The sequence below is a fragment of the Thamnophis elegans genome, chromosome Z (genome assembly GCF_009769535.1).
Source record: "Thamnophis elegans isolate rThaEle1 chromosome Z, rThaEle1.pri, whole genome shotgun sequence".
Classification (NCBI taxonomy): domain Eukaryota; kingdom Metazoa; phylum Chordata; class Lepidosauria; order Squamata; family Colubridae; genus Thamnophis; species Thamnophis elegans.
Window position 1 is genome coordinate 22,487,198 of NC_045558.1, and position 16,906 is coordinate 22,504,103.

Here is a 16,906-nt window from a genome sequence, read left to right on the forward strand (position 1 = left end):
TTAACAATGATATGGTGACATTGTTTACATTGCAATGTATGCTGTTGGAGCATTATATACACAATATGTATCTTTCTACAGCTAGTGCCCTAATTGTTCTTATTCTTTAACCTTGTTTATGTATTCTTTATACATGTTTATGTATAAATATAAAATTGCCCAAAACATGAACATTTACTTGATTGGAACTCTTCTTATCATCAAGGATCTTGAGGTATTGGCTCAGCAGCTCATGTGCTCAGTTTTCATTCCATTTTTTTTAAAAAGGATATTGCCATATTGACTCTATTTTTAGGTGTTCCCTTCTGCTTTGAGTAGATGTCTTCTACTGCCACCTGCTACTTTCTTTTACAAGTTGCACATATGTTTTTGTACAACAGTTGTCTGTGGCTTGTTGGCATGCAAACTATTACTTACAGAACATAAACGCAGTGTTCTGTTCTCATTGTGAAGTAGTGACAAAATCCCAGTTGCTAGAAAAGCCTTTCGTTTGCAGCTATCTTTGTCTCAAACATCACACATGGGCTTCCGTATAGTTTTAGTATTCTAATCATGACTGCCAGAAGACAAACACAAGTTGTTCTAGGCCTTCCTTGAGCTCGTGTTTTGTTGAGAAAAAGAAGGAAATGGCCAACAAAAATTTTAAAAAAAAGTAGAAACAGGAAGGAGCTAAAATAAAGAATATGATGAGAAGCTCAAGTGAAAAAAGGGAAGCAGTGTTGGTAGAATTGGTATTCTGGTCAGATGATGACTAACAATTTACCTATGGACGAATCTGATTTATGGGAACATGAAGCTGCTTGAAAAAATTGTGCAAAAATTTAGATTTTTTTTTTCCTGAGGCAGGATGCCTCAAAATACCAATCTTTAAAATATTTTATGTGCTAGTCTGTGACGAAAATAAAGATTTGATTTAAAATATTTTTCACAGCTTGGACTCTCTTCTTATTGTGTGACTAGAATACATTAAAATTAAAGTTTTGCCAGCGTGATTAATTCTATGGGCATGGATAACATATATAATCTGTAGTATTGCTTTTTTTTAAAAAATGCACAAAGACATCTGATTTTCTTTTATCATACTAGGTTCTCAAAACTTTATCTATTTCTCTCTGTAAAAAGTTCATCATTGGAAATATTTCAAAATTCATCACAGAAATTTTGTAATCCTATTTTTTTTATAGTAGGCAAGCCAATTATAATTTTAGAAAAATGGCTCATGGGGTCTGAGTAATGCAAGATTTTTGTAAATATTTTTGTAAAGTAAGCCCATGGATTTTTTTTATTTTTTATTTTTGCACTAGTAAGAAATCCTGGCCAAAGCACTATTACAAAGTTGGACTTTATTCACCAGATATTTGGCTTCCAATCTAAATTGTGAGAAAGGGTTGAGATGCCAGGACAGAGTTAAAATAAAAGGAAAGGCATTAGAAACAACATTTCTTAGTCTTTCACTCTGTAGACGCATGCTTCACTAGAAACAGAATAATTTTCCACGTATCTGAAATGGGTTACGTCATAGTGTGGGTGTGTTCTGTGACTGCACATTTCTTTTGCTCCAGTTCTTGCCCTTTTAACATTTTAAAAATATCAGTGTTGCGAAAGCTAGTGGAAGTAATTTAATTCCTACAGAAGTTGGGTTTAAGCATTTCTCAGATGCTTTTTTAGTACATTCATGTATACGTGCCTTTTTGGAATTTTTATGTAATTCTCTTACATCCATTAAGGAAGCAGAAGTAAAAAATGAATAAAATTGTGAGTCAGCATCAAGAAAGTAGAACTTATTTCTTAAACAATTGTGGATCAAAATGGCTTTATGAAAGGGAAGAAAGGACTGTACAGGTAGTCCTCGACTTACAACAGTATATTTAGTGACTGTTCGATGTTACAATGGCATTGAAAAAAAGTGACTTATGACCATTTTTCATACTTTCAACCATTGTAGCAGCGCCATGATCATGTGATCAAATTCAGGCACTTGGCAATTGGTTCATATTTACAGTTGCTGTGTCTCAAGGTCCTGTGATCCCATTTTATGCCTTCTGACAAACAAAGTCCGTTGGGGAATCAGATTCGCTTAATAACCATGGTACTAATGCCGGCTGGCAACTCCCTGGGGGAGGGCCTTCTCTGTGGCTGCTCCGGCCCTCTGGAACGATCTCCCCGTCGAGATCCGGACCCTTACCACGCTTCCGGCTTTCCGCAAAGCTACTAAGACCTGGTTATTCTGGCAGGCCTGGGGCTGTTGAATCTTCCAACCCCTATCCGAGGTATGAATGTTGCTGTATTTTTAAATTGTTTGTCTTTTTACTTTTATTTTGTATCCCCTTCCCCCCAGATTGTTAGCCGCCCTGAGTCTCTCGGGAATAGGGCGGCATACAAATTGAATAAACCTTAAACCTTAAACCTTACTAACTTATCAACTGCAGTGATTCACTTAACAACTGTGGCAAGAAATGTCATAAAATGGGCAAAATTCACTTGACAAATATCTCACTTAACAACAGAGATTTTGGGCTCAAGTGTGGTTGTAAATTGAGGACTACCTGTATTCCTTTAAGCAGATTATAACAGCAATAGTACTAATATTCAAAAGATATTCCTGATATTCTCCAGTTAACTAATGATGGGCTAGAGAGACCAGGGTTTCTGAAATTTGGTTGGACTTTATGTGGTTAATTGCACAATGAAAATGCCAACTGGAATACATGGCAACTAGGAAAAAAGCTTCGCATACGTGCATGTTCACATACATATGTATGCATGTGTGAGTTCACGCACGTCTGTGCATGCACATGTCTGTGCATGCACATGTGCATGCATGCACATGCGCACATTTGCATGGGCACAGACATGTTTCAGTTTGTGCATGTGCGCGCACACATTTTGGGCACTTGGTGCCATTACTGATATAAGGTATGCTATTTGTTTCTTTACATTACAAATAATCTGGAAGAAAAATCCAGCAAGAGAAGGCTGTTGGATGTAATTCACTCTTAGCCATGAGAACCCGCTGAATGACACAGTTATTATTTTTCAACACAAGCAGCCTCACTCATTATTGGCTGGAAAGAATTGAGGGAAGGAATGCTACATACATCATTCTTGAATCCCTTGAGAAAAGACAAGTACAAATTTAATACATGAATAAAAGAACAACAAATTTGACCATGTAACAAGATCACAATATTTGAAATTTTATGATTAAAACAAAACAAGGGAGGGAGATATTCCCAATGAAAAGGGAAACCTTCCTGTTGGTAATTAAAATGTGAAAATACCAATTTAAAAAAGGCTTTAAAGGGGGTTTGAAGACTTAAGGAAGGAACCATCATGCTTCTGTTCCTGCTTTTTTGAGTTCCTATTAAGCATACATTGATCATGCCATTTGAACTGACTCCCTCTTCATATTTTTAAAGAGGTATTATCCTTTTCTTTCAACGTAAGATCTACTCTGTATATGTCTTTAAGTGCTTTCATGATATATATCAGAACTGAAAGCATATGGGAATTAGAATGAAATATATAAAATCTTGGATACTGTCAGTCTTAGGAAGCTTTAAATGAAGTGAGTAGGCCTGGGCATGTGTTTGTATTATTTTATACTATTATGCATTTTGAAGTTACTTCCAATACAAAAGCACAGATATTGAGTATGTGCCTTAACTATGTGGGGTATGAAGAGTCAAAAACAGATTGCACATTTCCTGTTTTGCTTTGTGTGTGTGTGTGTGTGTGTGTGTGCGCGCGCACAACTTTGACAGATTAAAGAAAGATAATACTTCTATTTATTTTTAAAAAACCATATTTCTTCATTTTGTCTTATTTAATTTTTTAAAGATACCATTTCTTCTATTAAGATACAATTTATTCTGTACTTAGCTAAACAGTGGCAGAATTCCCTAATATTTTAGCAAAATAAAAGCTGTAAGATTCATGTTTCTAATTTTTTCCATACAACACATACTTTGCAAAAATGGAATAAATTTCAGTCGGCATTTCAATCATATTTGGGATCATAAATTTTATTACTTTTTCTGAAGTGTCTCATGCAGTTCTCCATCTTGGCTTTATTATCAGAAATTTGAAGTTAAAAAAAGGTGGAAGCAGTAAGATATAATGATCTTTGAGTGAAATTTGATTTCTGAGAAATACACAGACATGTCTTTTCTGGGCAACAATATCAAAATAATTTGTTCTTCTGAATGAAACAAATTCTGTTTCTAGCCATTTGATGGTCAAATCAGGCTTTACCCACAATGTATTCCAAAAGTAAATGAGGAAAATATGCAGTTTATCCATAATAGCCCCACTCACAACCCAAACAGTGAATATTGAGTCTTCAGAAAGATTGTTAGGGACCATATAAGGCCCTGTGAGCTGCACTTTTTGAATGCTTAGATTCTAAAAAAAACAACTTGTGCCAAAGGAAAAAATGGAGAGAATCTCACTTGTTCGAAGAAATGTCCATCTAGGTTCATTTCTAAGGGGGGAGAAAGACACTGGAAACATGTCTGGAAAGATAGTTTAATGGTGGACAGGACCACATAGTTTGCCATCTGGGGCAATTGAGCACATGGATGACAGTGAGAGGGAGAGAAACAGATTTATACCCACTCTTGAAGGTTCAGGAAGAACTTGCTTCCTGTTCCTGTGGCAAGGGCATGTATTCTGATTGGTTGTCAGGCTCCCATGGGGCCATGCAGGGATAGCTTTGCGGGCTGCCTTGAATCCCAGGCTTGGTTGAATCTTGCTGGGTGATGCAATCTTCCTGGGTGCCATGTGATGAGATGGGTAGAGGTATAATCCTATTAGGTCCTGAGGGTAAAGGTCTTTTGTTTTGTAGATAAGCTGGCCCAGCCTTTTATCTTGTAGATAGGTTGACACCAAAATATCTACTGGGAAGCAGGGAGCTGAAGTTCTGTGTGTATGTCTTAAGAAACATATTTCTCCTTTAGGGAAAATATAATATTCTGCCTTTTTAATATTTCCTAGAAAATTTCATTCTTCTAGGACCGTGATGGTGAACCTATGGCACATGTGCCAGAGGTGGCACACAGAACCTTCTCTGTGGTCACGCTTGCCATCGCCAGCGGCTGTATGCACGCACCGGCCAGCAGGTCTCTGTGTGCGCCATCACGCCGGAAACCTGAAGACCAGTTGACTGCCGCGTGCATGCGCACCAGCCAACTGGTCTTCGGGTTTCCAGTGCTATGGTGTGCACGCTCTGTTTTGGACACTTGGGTGCCAAAAAGGTTCGCCATCACTGTTCTAAGAGATGAATGTGTGCTAACTTTCTACACGCTAAAAGCGCTATATGTTACATCAATTTGGATATAACTTTCTGTTTGTTCATTTTATTTCCTGTACAAGCAGTTGGCCATACTGAGAAAAATCTGTTGGAATTGTTTGAATTAAGTGTAGCATTTTATTCAAATGATACCTTAATGATATATCTTACGTTTCACAAAGGCCAGTTAGAAGACAAAATAATATAAATTGCAGGCATGCTGTAATACAGGTAGTAGAATAAAGTTGTTTTTCCAATTCTCAGAATTAGAGGATTTCTTCGTAATACTTCCTTGCACCAAACATGCCTGGTAACACAGCTAGGAGGCATTCCTTCCTAAGTCCAGAATTGTGATTTTTGAATTCCAGGGCAATGTGATGGCAAAATCAAGTCTTGGCAGGTTTTCATAGAGAACAAAATGTGAATGAAAGCTTAATGGCACAGTTAAGAATTGTTTTGAGATATGCTGGAGATTCTGTTAATGTGAGTAACCATCTATTCATAGACTGTGAAAGTTGCTTCAAAAGCCCTGTATTTTATCATGCACAAATATTTAACTAGAAATTGAGGTGTGCCAGTTGAATACTCTTTCCCTTTACTTCTCTTTATTTACATTTAAAGAGGAAAATGCACATGGAAACAAGTCTTTATTCAGAACCTCAGACAGGTCAGAATTGAAGACTCTAATCTCTTTGCAGGTTGACTTAACTCGGAAATAGATAAATAAAAAATCTTGTGGGTGATTGTCAAGAAAGAAAGAAGAGGGTAAAATATGACAATGTTAGAAATGAATGTCCTGAAGCTAAGCTGATGTGTTGCATTGTTATTATAGGTGGCAAACCCCAATGCTTGAGATTGTTAACAGGTTATCCTTCAGGAGCAGAAAAAATTCACTAGAAACAGTGCTTGAATTTTACATTTATCAAGCACTGAATTTCTTTAATTGCTCTCTAGTGTTTGCAATAAACATATATTTTCAAAGCATTTTGGCCTTGAAATAATACCTGTGAATTTTCTAGCATCAGCTCGGAGAAACCTGACAGGCAACTAGAAATCATGCACACAAGAAATAAACATTTGCAAGGTCCTTTCAACATGTTTCTTTAAAAAAAGGCAAGTTTCATAAATATAAATAAATTAAATCTGAAAACCCAATTTTTATAAATACCAAAACTACAATAAGGTAACAGTTACTATGATGATTACAGCAGATTCTTATTCCTGAGCTTTGTTCAGGAATCTCTTATAGGTAAAGGTAAAGGTTCCCCTCGCATATATGTGCTAGTTGTTCCCGACTCTAGGGGACGGTGCTCATCTCCGTTTCAAAGCCAAAGAGCCAGCACTGTCCGAAGACGTCTTGATGGACATGTGTCCGGCATGACTAAATGCAGAAGGCACACAGAACATTGTTAATTTCCCTATTTTTCTACTTGCATTTTTACATGCTTTCGAACTTCTAAGTTGGCAGAAACTGGGGCAAGTAACGGGAGCTCATTCTGTTACATGGTACTAGGGATTCAAACCACCAAATAGCCAATCTTTCTGATCGACAAGCTAAGCGTCTTAGCCACTGAACCACTGTGTCCCCTGGTTTTCCTTATAGGAGCGTAATATAATCTGATTTTAAAAGAAAACACAGTTAAAGTCTGGGTCTGGATTCTGATATTAGGATTCCAAGTAATATCTTGTTCTTGATGCTTTATTAACTGCTGCCCGCCTGACTGCTTTTCCAAGCTTATTTGAGTAACTCTAAGGACTGAGTATATTATTAATAATGGAAACATAAGCTCTCTAGATACTGGATTCTGTGCTTCAGACCAAATTTTTTATTCTCCTTCTGTGAATGCAAACCTTGTACTGAAAACATTATGACCTTATTCCACTTTCTAGTAAAAATATTCAATATTAAAAATTCTGAAAATTAATCACAGCCACATCGTTCAATAATGTAAGTTTAAGTTCAGTGTATACGCAAACTGATACAGAACTACTATGGAAACAAAACAGCTGCTATTTATACAAAACTTTAATGCATCTGTAAATCGGTTAGAATAAGCTAGGAGGAGCTGTTATTATGAAAACCTGTCCTGTGATTTCTTTATGCTAATTGGAAGATATGTGGATTATAGCTCTGTATATCACGAAGATTTTGAATTGGTAGAGGCGGTACTTGGTACTTTTCCCAGCTTCTGCCAACCTAGCAGTTCGAAAGCATGTAAAAATGCAAGTAGAAAAATAGGAGCCACCTTTGGTGGGAAAGTAACAGTGTTCTGTGCGCCTTCGGTGTTTAGTCATGCCAGCCACATGACCATGGAGACAGCGCTGGCTCTTTGGCTTTGTAACGGAGATGAGCAGCACCTCCTAGAGTCGGGAACAACTACCACATATGTTCGAGGGGAACCTTTACCTTTACTGACAGCTTAAGTCTGACTATGGCATCCATGAAACTTGATAATTCAAGAAAGATAGTTCAAGTGTTTCAACTTAAGGTGGGTGGTTTGCATATTTTGGGAAGTTGGTAGAAGAAACATGCTTAGCAATTGGGAGGGATAGACCAGATTTATTTTTTTTCAGCAGGTCATGGAGAAAGGTATAACACCCAACTTTAGCGTGAATTTGTTGATTTATGAAAACCATAACATAAAGTAAAAGTATCAAAAATCAAGATACGTGTCCAAATATTAGATAGGAAAAGTGGAGAGAAAAATGACAAGATGTGTAGATTCTGGTAGAGAGGTAATGGAAAATATGCAATCTATTCTCGGGAATGAATGTTGAAAGAAACTAAAATGGCTGTTATAAAGCAAAATGCTTTTGTCTTTTGATTGTATAAGATAAATAAATACTGAATCACAAAACAAATACAAAAGAAAAAGTAAGTGCAACATAGACCATGAGGCTCATGGTCGGATGAATCCTCAAAAGAAAGAGGTGAGGAGTTTAAAATATTTGATGTTATGAAAAAAATGAAAACTCACTGTATCACAAATTTAGGTTCCCTTCCATTGTACATGATAAGTGATTATATCAAATGATATGTTAACATCCCTAGCTGACCAACCATCTCTGGCTGACCAATCACACTCAACGTGTAGTCCTCAATGGAACTGCATCTACATGGAGGGAAGTATGCAGTGGAGTACCCCAAGGCTCTGTTTTAGGCCCAGTACTCTACAACATCTTCATCAATGATCTGGATGAGGGAATAAATGGGGAACTCATCAAATTTGCAGATGACACTCAGCTGGCAGGAATAGCCAACACTCCAGAAGATAGGCTTAAGATACAGAAGGATCTTGACAAACTTGAACATTGGGCACTATCTAATAAAATGAAATTCAATGGTGAAAAGAGTAAGGTTCTACATTTAGGCAAGAAAAACAAAATGCACAGATACAGTATAGGTGGTACCTTGCTCAATAGTAGTAACTGTGAGAGGGATCATGGAATTCTAGTGGACAACCATTTAAATATGAGCCAGCAGTGTGCAGCAGCTGCCAAAAAAGCCAACACAGTTCTAGGCTGCATAAACAGAGGGATAGAATCAAGATCACCTGAAGTGTTAATACCACTTTATAATTCCTTAGTAAGGCCACACTTGGAATACTGCATTCAGTTTTGGTCACCACGATGTAGAAAAGATGTGGAGACTCTAGAAAGAGTGCAGAGAAGAGCAACAAAGCTGATTAGGGGGCTGGAGACTAAAACATATGAGGAATGATTGCAGGAACTGGGTATGTCTAGTTTAATGAAAAGAAGAACTAGGAAGACATGGTAGCAGTGTTCCAATATCTGAGGGGTTGCCACAAAGAAGAGGGAGTCAAACTATTCTCCAAGGCACCTGAGGGTAGAACAAGAAGCAATGGGTGGAAATTAATCAAGGAGAGAAGCAACTTAGAACTGAGGAGAAATTTCCTGACAGTTAGAACAATTAATCAGTGGAACAGCTTGCCTCCAGAAGTTGTGAATGCCCCAACACTGGAAGTCTTTAAGAAGATGTTGGATAGTCATTTGTCTGGAATGGTGTAGGAACAGCTTTCCTTCAGAAATCATGGGTGTTCCATCCCTGGATGTTTTTAAGAAGAGACTAGACAGTCAGATGTCTGAAATGGTACAGGTTCTCCTGCTTGAGCAAGGGCTGGGACTAGAAGACCTCCAAGGTCCTATTCTATTCTATAAATATTTGTGCTTAGTTTACTCAAATTTTGTTCTGGATATTAAGTAATATTAATTTTGCCATTGGTGTGTATTTGTTATGTTGTTGTGTTGTGTGTTGTTGTGAAAACCAGCTTTGGTTTTCTAGTTTAATATTATTAGCAAAGTGACTTCTTTCAATTTTATCCCAACTTAATCCTTACACTATTAGCATGTACCTTAAAAATTGTGGGTTTTTAAAAATCTACTTGCTTTAGAACGATTCATAATAGTAAAAACTGAAGCTTTATAATGTATAAAACATTTTGTACTAGGGTAATTTTTTCTTAAATTATAGCTTGGGGTAAATGTCACTGAATTTTTTCATAAGTTCTCTTGTTATAGTATAATTATTTCTTTTAAAAATTGCATCCATTTTATCCTGCAATCTTTTATTTGTTCTGCCTCAATGCCATATTTAATGTTTCAAATTATGGCATTCTTTCTTGAGGTCACTTTTTATTCTTCCAGCAATCTATGAATGTATTATCCAGGGTGAAGTTTGATCTTGCCAAATAATTCTTGCTATGTCTTTGATCTATTTCTAGAATTTGGATCACCACATCTGCATACATAATTACAATAATTTTCTTACAATAATTATCTTCAGAATAAAAGGCAATTCAAGATGAGACTAAAGACAAGATTGCCGGACATTGGGATTTGGATACATATGCAAATGTGCGCTACACATTATGTTAAACTTATAATTTAATTCTAGAAAAGATTGATTGAGAAATTGAAATGAAATTTCGATTGTTAGTTGGGTTCGAACCTTGGAACAAAATCATTAGTAAACATCCTTGCCAAAATTTGAAATTTTACTAACATATTCAAACAATTTTAAATGTAAAGACTATATAAATATCAAGAATTAGAACATATTCAAAGATTTTGAGTATGTTCTAATTCTTGATATTTATATAGCCTTTACATTTTAAATTGTTTCCTGAATTACATTGCATTGTGATGAAATTATAAATGGTGCAGAGATTTTGTATCTGTGTCCTTTATACTGTAAAACAATGTTTGGAATTATCTCCAATATTTCAAAAGTGTCATTAGCAATTTGTATTTAAGTTATAGAATATATAACTAGAAGTGTAATCTTTCTTGTAGCTGATACTATTGATAACAATTTTCCAGTATGACATTTCCTCTTTTCCTTTAATTTTGTGCCTATATGCTAAGTTTTTTAGTCTCCTGATATATAACATTGGAAATTTTTTTAAAAAGCAGCTTGGAATCTCTGAAAATCTGTAACCATGAAAAGGAGGAGGCTGACAAATGCATTATCATCATTTTCTATCCTTATTTTTATTTATTGTATTGAATTTTGAAGGGGACCAAATTGCTAGGATGTGAATAATTGCAATTAAAAACTACAAACATTAGCACAGCAATGCAAAAATAGTTTGTACTAACCTAATAGTTTGTAATGACCCCAATTATCTCCCCAGAATGGAAGAATTCTATAGTTTGAAAAATGTTTAGTTTATGAGGATAGGTTCTTCACATAAATATAACATTTTAAATTTAGATTTTTTTTGTGACCAGAAAATTGATTTTCTTCCAGGATATTTTTTCTAATTACTTTTGAGTTCCATCTCTTTCTGATAAAATGTTGGATTTTCTTTTAATTATAGCACACTTCCTGAGATCAGATTGTTTTTATAGGAAAAGCTTCCTTTCCTGTGGTTATATGTAGATTGTTATTTACCTTTTCCATTTAATGGGTGTAGTTAAAGAAAGGTATGATTTTGCATGTGTTTTTGCTCCATGTTGTTTAATTGCACCATAATTGCAAGGATGCATGGGAGGAAGTGATCTCCAGCTGAGCAGGAAAACACTTTCTTGAAACCATGAGAATGTTCTAGCAAATGATATTTGGAACAATGGTATATTATATGTCATGAAAGCTATTTGTCCTACATCCAATTTCTTTCCAAGTTTACTTATATTTAGGACCCACTCTCTCTGGTGGGTTCAGAGAGCAATCAAACATAAGGGGGAAAAAACTGCCTGTCATTCCCTACATTGATCAAAATATAGTATAAATGTTAATAAACCTTAAACCTTAAACCTAGTACATTATATATTATCCAAAAAACATTGAAATAAAACTTAAGTTGTTAAGCATGCATTTGTGTCTTTTATTTTCTTTATAGACAGTGGACATACATAAAGAAAAAGTTGCCCGCAGAGAAATTGGCATTTTGACAACCAATAAGAATACTTCCAGAACACACAAAATTATAGCTCCAGCAAACATGGAGCGTCCTGTAAGGTATATTCGAAAACCGATAGACTACACAGTATTGGATGATGTAGGCCATGGTGTGAAGGTAAGACTTTGGTTCTTGTTCTAGATATTTTCAATCATTTCAGATAACAAATAACACTGATACATGTTATTTTGGCCTTTCTAAATTGATTGTCTTGCTAAAATGCTTTATTCAAATATAATTTGGAAAATAAATTCAATATTTGGTGGTGATGATCATTTTCTTCTTTTTTTACATAAGTTTTTAAGCTTTTCGTATCCAGATGTTAGCTTCCTAATTTCTTTATGAACTGAATTTATTTTCAAAAGGTTCTTGAGAAACCAATTATGTTATGTTGCTTAAAAAAACTATATGTATACAAAACTCTATACAGAGGAAACACAGCTACAAATATCAGCTTTGTCATGAATCTAAAAATACATTTATGATGCTTGCCCTACCATTTTAAACAGCCTTGATTATTCTGATAGAATGAACTCTAATTTCCTGTTCTATTGTACAGCAGTTATGAGGAATGTCTTTTGAACATTTGAAGATAGAAATTGTAGTCATTGTAGTCATATATAGAGACTTATGACAACAATGGAGCCTGCCCATTCTGGTTGTATGTCATGAGAATCATAAAGTGAGTCACCCACACAACCAGCCCACTTTTGCAAACTCTTTTGCAATGGTTTTTAAGATAACCTATTGTTCATTTATTGCCTATTGGGGCATTTATGATAAAAAAACTTGAAGTTGAAACTGGTTTTCAGCAAAAACATAGAAAATTGCAATCATGTGACTATTGGATGCCACAAACTGCCATAAATGTGGATCAATCGCAAAACAATCAAAATATGGTCATGTGATTCTATGTGTGAGAGAGAGGGGGGGAAGAAGGGACAGAGAGGAACAGTGGGGGATGGGAAGAGAGACAGATAAAGAAAGAGGGAGGGAAAGGAGGGGCCAAACTTTGGAATATGGCCATGGGTGGTGCAATGGTTAGAATGCAATATTGTGTGCTAACTCTGCCCACAGCCATCGATCCTGAGTGGCACAAAGTTGAGTCAGCCTTCCCTCCTTTAAGGTCAGTAAAATGAGGACCCAGCTTGTAGGGGACAAGATGCTAACATTCAAACTGCCCATAGAGTGCTGTAAAGCACTGTGGGACTGTATATAAGTCTAAGGCTATTGTTATTGCCATAAGTACCATTTGTGGGGTTGTGCGTTGAAATTTTGAATGGTCACTAAATCTGTTGTTCTTCAAGTACTTGGATTATCTTTCACTGAAAGGCAAATGGTGTAGGCAGAAACTACAGTGTTTCATATGCAGCCCCCTTTTCTTGCTGGAATGGTACCAGAATCTACCACTGCATCTAAATTTTGAATGGTAGCTAGTCTTTAATTTTGATTGATTGAAATAAACCACATTTATTTCACAAGAGTAATCATTAATGAATTTAAATACAATGATGAATTATATCAAAAATTAGTGTTTCCTGTCCCCCCCCCCCAATATGCTAGATAAGGGAAACAGAATATTAAACTTGTTTGCCATTGGATGCAATAGAAGTTTGCTATTTCATTACATTAAATAAATATTATTGTAATATTTGCATCCAGGGGTATTTTTGCTTGTTTATTTTTGAGGCAAAATGTTGTCTTACGTTTGAGATAAGCAATTCTTCAGTTTATGTCTTCTTTTAGCTTTAATGCATATATTAAAAATAATCTTTACATTAGATTTTTTTCTCTAGAAACGATAATCATTTCTTGAAACTGTTGAGGCATTTGAGTAGTTTATAATAGCGCTATATGTTAAACATCTGTTTTGGTAAAAGCTCAGTGAACAAAAGCAATGATGCAGAAGGAACTGTTGAAGGAACAAGGAAGTAGGAGTATAACATCAGATCTGCTTTTTTCCCCTTAAAGCAGTTTATGCAAGTCACTTCCTTGAAGCCTTTTAAGCAGAGGCACGCTGTGCAAAAGACTATAAAATGACAACTCTGTATATTTAAAATTGCTCAAATTACCAGTCATTGTGCTCCTAAATGGCTTTCATTCTTTATAAAGGCAGCCATTTCTGATTATGAATCTTGTTCAGCAGTAATCAGAGGTCAAATTCGGATGTGTTCATCAAGTCATTATAAATTGATGGACTTTTTCATGACTATGTCCATTTATTAAACTTGTGTGCAGCCCAACTCTCAACAAATTCTGGATGACTCATAACAATCAAAGAATTTTTTTTAAAAGCATAAAATATAAAATAAAATTGCACAATGAAGTCAGGCAGCGCAGAATCCCTTGCCAAAGGCTTGGGTTAAAGGCTAGGTTTTCACAGCTCGTCTAACCAGCAGCAGAGTAGGTGGCTATCCAGATCTCAGGGTGAGCCTTGCTCCATAGAGCAGATAATATTAAGATAAGGAGGCACTCTGGATTGGATTGGGTTGGATTTATTGGATTTATATGCCGCCCTTCTCCCAAGGACTCAGGGCAGTGTACAACATTAAAAAAAACACATAATACAAAAGTTAAAAAAAATTTAAATAGAATATCCCAAACAAACCCAATTAGAATTAACAATAACATTAAAAAAAAAAATCAAATTAAAATTAACAATGATCAATATTTTATTTTGTTTTGTTCAGGCCAGGCTGGCTTGCTGAAAAAGCCAACATTTTGATTGGATTAGACTGTCATTATTACATTCCTATTTCTCTTAACTGGGCTTTATTTCTATACATACTGTAGCACCAAAGAAAAACAAGAAGAATACAAAATTGTATGAATGAAGCGTACTTGGAAAAAAAAATGTTTGTAATTCTGTAGAAGTACTTGGGCTTCTCATGGAGAAGCTCACATTTTTAAAAAAATGCTTTGGGTAATGAGTTAAAGAACAAAGATTTAGAAGAAGAAGAAGTACAGTTCCTTTACTGTGTGCCTGCTTAGATATACAACTACATAAAGACAAAATAGTGTGAACTAAACTGGCATGGTGTAAACTAGAATAGTGTTTATCTCTATAAATAAACAGTTTTGGGGTAGAAACACAACTGCAGCATAGAAATGTCGACTTCATTCATCATGTGAAACAAGTTGACCTATTATAAAACCAGTCAATGAAGGATATACTGATCAATATCTAGATTAGGGAGGTTTTCATGTAATTGTTTTATAAATTCTATTATATAAATACCAGCCAAATTGCAGATAAATTTTGGTACAATTTTCCACCATCTCCAGTCCCCCTTCATTTCTACCTGAAAAAGGAGTTCTTTTGTTGTTCTTCAGTCTGTATATTTAGTGCCAGTTTCGAGACTGTGTCCCAATTACTGTAACCATAACACCAGTGGAACCTCTGGTCACAAATGCTTCTGACCGCCAACAAATCGGATGCCAACCCCAAAAATCTGCTAAATGTTTCACTCCGTTCACAAACACATCCTTGGGTGGCGCTCAGTCGCAGCCGCAGTGATTTTCCCTGCCGCAGCAATTTCCCCTTCCACGGCCTTTTTGTGTGTGTGTGCATGCATGCGCAGTGAGTCTTGCTTCCAGTCATGACCAAATTGGATTCCGACCAAAGTCCTGGAACGGATTACGGTCATGACCGGGGGTTCCACTGTATTTTCAGTTACAAGAGAAGAACTGTTACATACCTTTGAGGTGGGGGGGAGAACTTGTTAGTCACAAGTGAAAGCTTGATGTATCTCAATTGCAACTGTCAGTTACAAAAAAAAACAAAAAAAAAAAACAAGAAAATATTCATATATTGCACCATCAGTATTTAAAACCTGCCATGTGGACAGTAATAGATGTGCCATTAATTTCTGCTTTTCTTCCTCCTTTTCTTTTTGCCAACGTAAGTGGCTAAAAGCCAAGGTAAGAAGAGTTATTTATCATTTGATCCAGAACACCCCGTGACAATAGAAGCTGAGCCATTACACTTAAAAGCTAGTGCTCTTTCCTATACTTCTCTGCTCCTTTTCCCCATTCATAGGTTATTTAGATGCGTTTAATTTCAGCTCCAACTGACGGTTAATATATTACTGATATACATCGACAGAGGCATTTTATTCATAGATAACATTTAATTTCTCTAACAACATAGTGCTTTGCTTTGATCAAGCAGATGCGTTTTCTTTTTTAATCGTTTAAACAAGGTTTCCCAGAAACACTTGCATGCCTATGGTAATCAGATGCAGTTGGAAAAAAGTACCGTATTTTTTGGAGTATAAGACAAAAAGTTTTTGCACTCTGCAGACCTCCCAAAAATGGCCCGTTTTTTCCTCCCAAAAAAGGGTGTGAATAATCTTTAAGAGGCTTGTAGAGTGCTCCTGGGGAGTGGGACCCCCCAAAACAAGCAAAAAAACCAGCCCATTTTCATGAAAATCGGCCTGTTTTTTGTTTTAAAAAGGGCATGAATAGCCTTAGGAGGCTTATAGAGTGCTCCTGGGGGTGGGGTGGGGGCAAAATTGAGAAAAAAACGGCCCATTTTTCATTCATTTCTGTCTTCCCCAGCCCCCAGGAGCACTCTGGAAGCCTCCTAAAGGCTATGCATGGCTTTTTTGGTGAATGGGGTGGGGATTTGAGAGGCAAAAAATACTGTATTCAGTGTATAAGATGCACCCAGATTTTCATCCTCTTTTTTGAGGGAAAAAGGTGCATCTTATACTCTGAAAAATACGGTAAATACATTGATAAATCTTGAATATAAAAAGCATGTCTTTGGTTTAATACGGTCACTGAAATCAGATTTGTTTTATAAACCAGCACCGCTTAGACTTTGTTCGCTGGTGGGCATGAAATTGCAAAAGGGATGGTGGGAGAAATGAATTACCTTTAAGCCTCACTGAGTAGGCAGCAAAATAAGCTGTATTCAAAGAGCTGTCTGGGAATCCTTTTTTCATATTATTATGCTGAAGCATTCAACATTTATTTGAACTGTTCCATTTAAAAAAAATATTAAAGCATTATTCTGGTTTTCAGCATGGAAGCAATCAGCCTGCAAGAACTGGCACTTTGTCGAGAACAAATCCTCCTACACAGAAGCCACCAAGTCCTCCTATGTCAGGCCGAGGAACTCTCGGGTAAGAGCAAGGTTTTTGCTTTTTGTGTTGACAAAGACCACAATTCTGCCTCTTTATTTTCAAAT

General features: G+C 36.1%; 1 protein-coding gene across 4 annotated transcripts in view; it reads left to right on the forward strand.

Annotated features, from left to right (window-relative positions):
* ABI1 (abl interactor 1) overlaps window positions 1-16,906 on the forward strand; it is an 85,643-nt gene that overhangs the window by 46,423 nt on the left and 22,314 nt on the right. For 2 of the 4 annotated variants that reach the window (XM_032235395.1, XM_032235398.1), the window contains exons 3-5: window positions 11,653-11,829; window positions 15,619-15,633; window positions 16,741-16,841. In XM_032235395.1, the coding sequence (XP_032091286.1) occupies window positions 11,653-11,829; window positions 15,619-15,633; window positions 16,741-16,841 (293 nt within the window). The remainder of the gene's footprint in view (window positions 1-11,652; window positions 11,830-15,618; window positions 15,634-16,740; window positions 16,842-16,906) is intronic. The other 2 variants (XM_032235396.1, XM_032235399.1) reach the window with 1 other exon arrangement.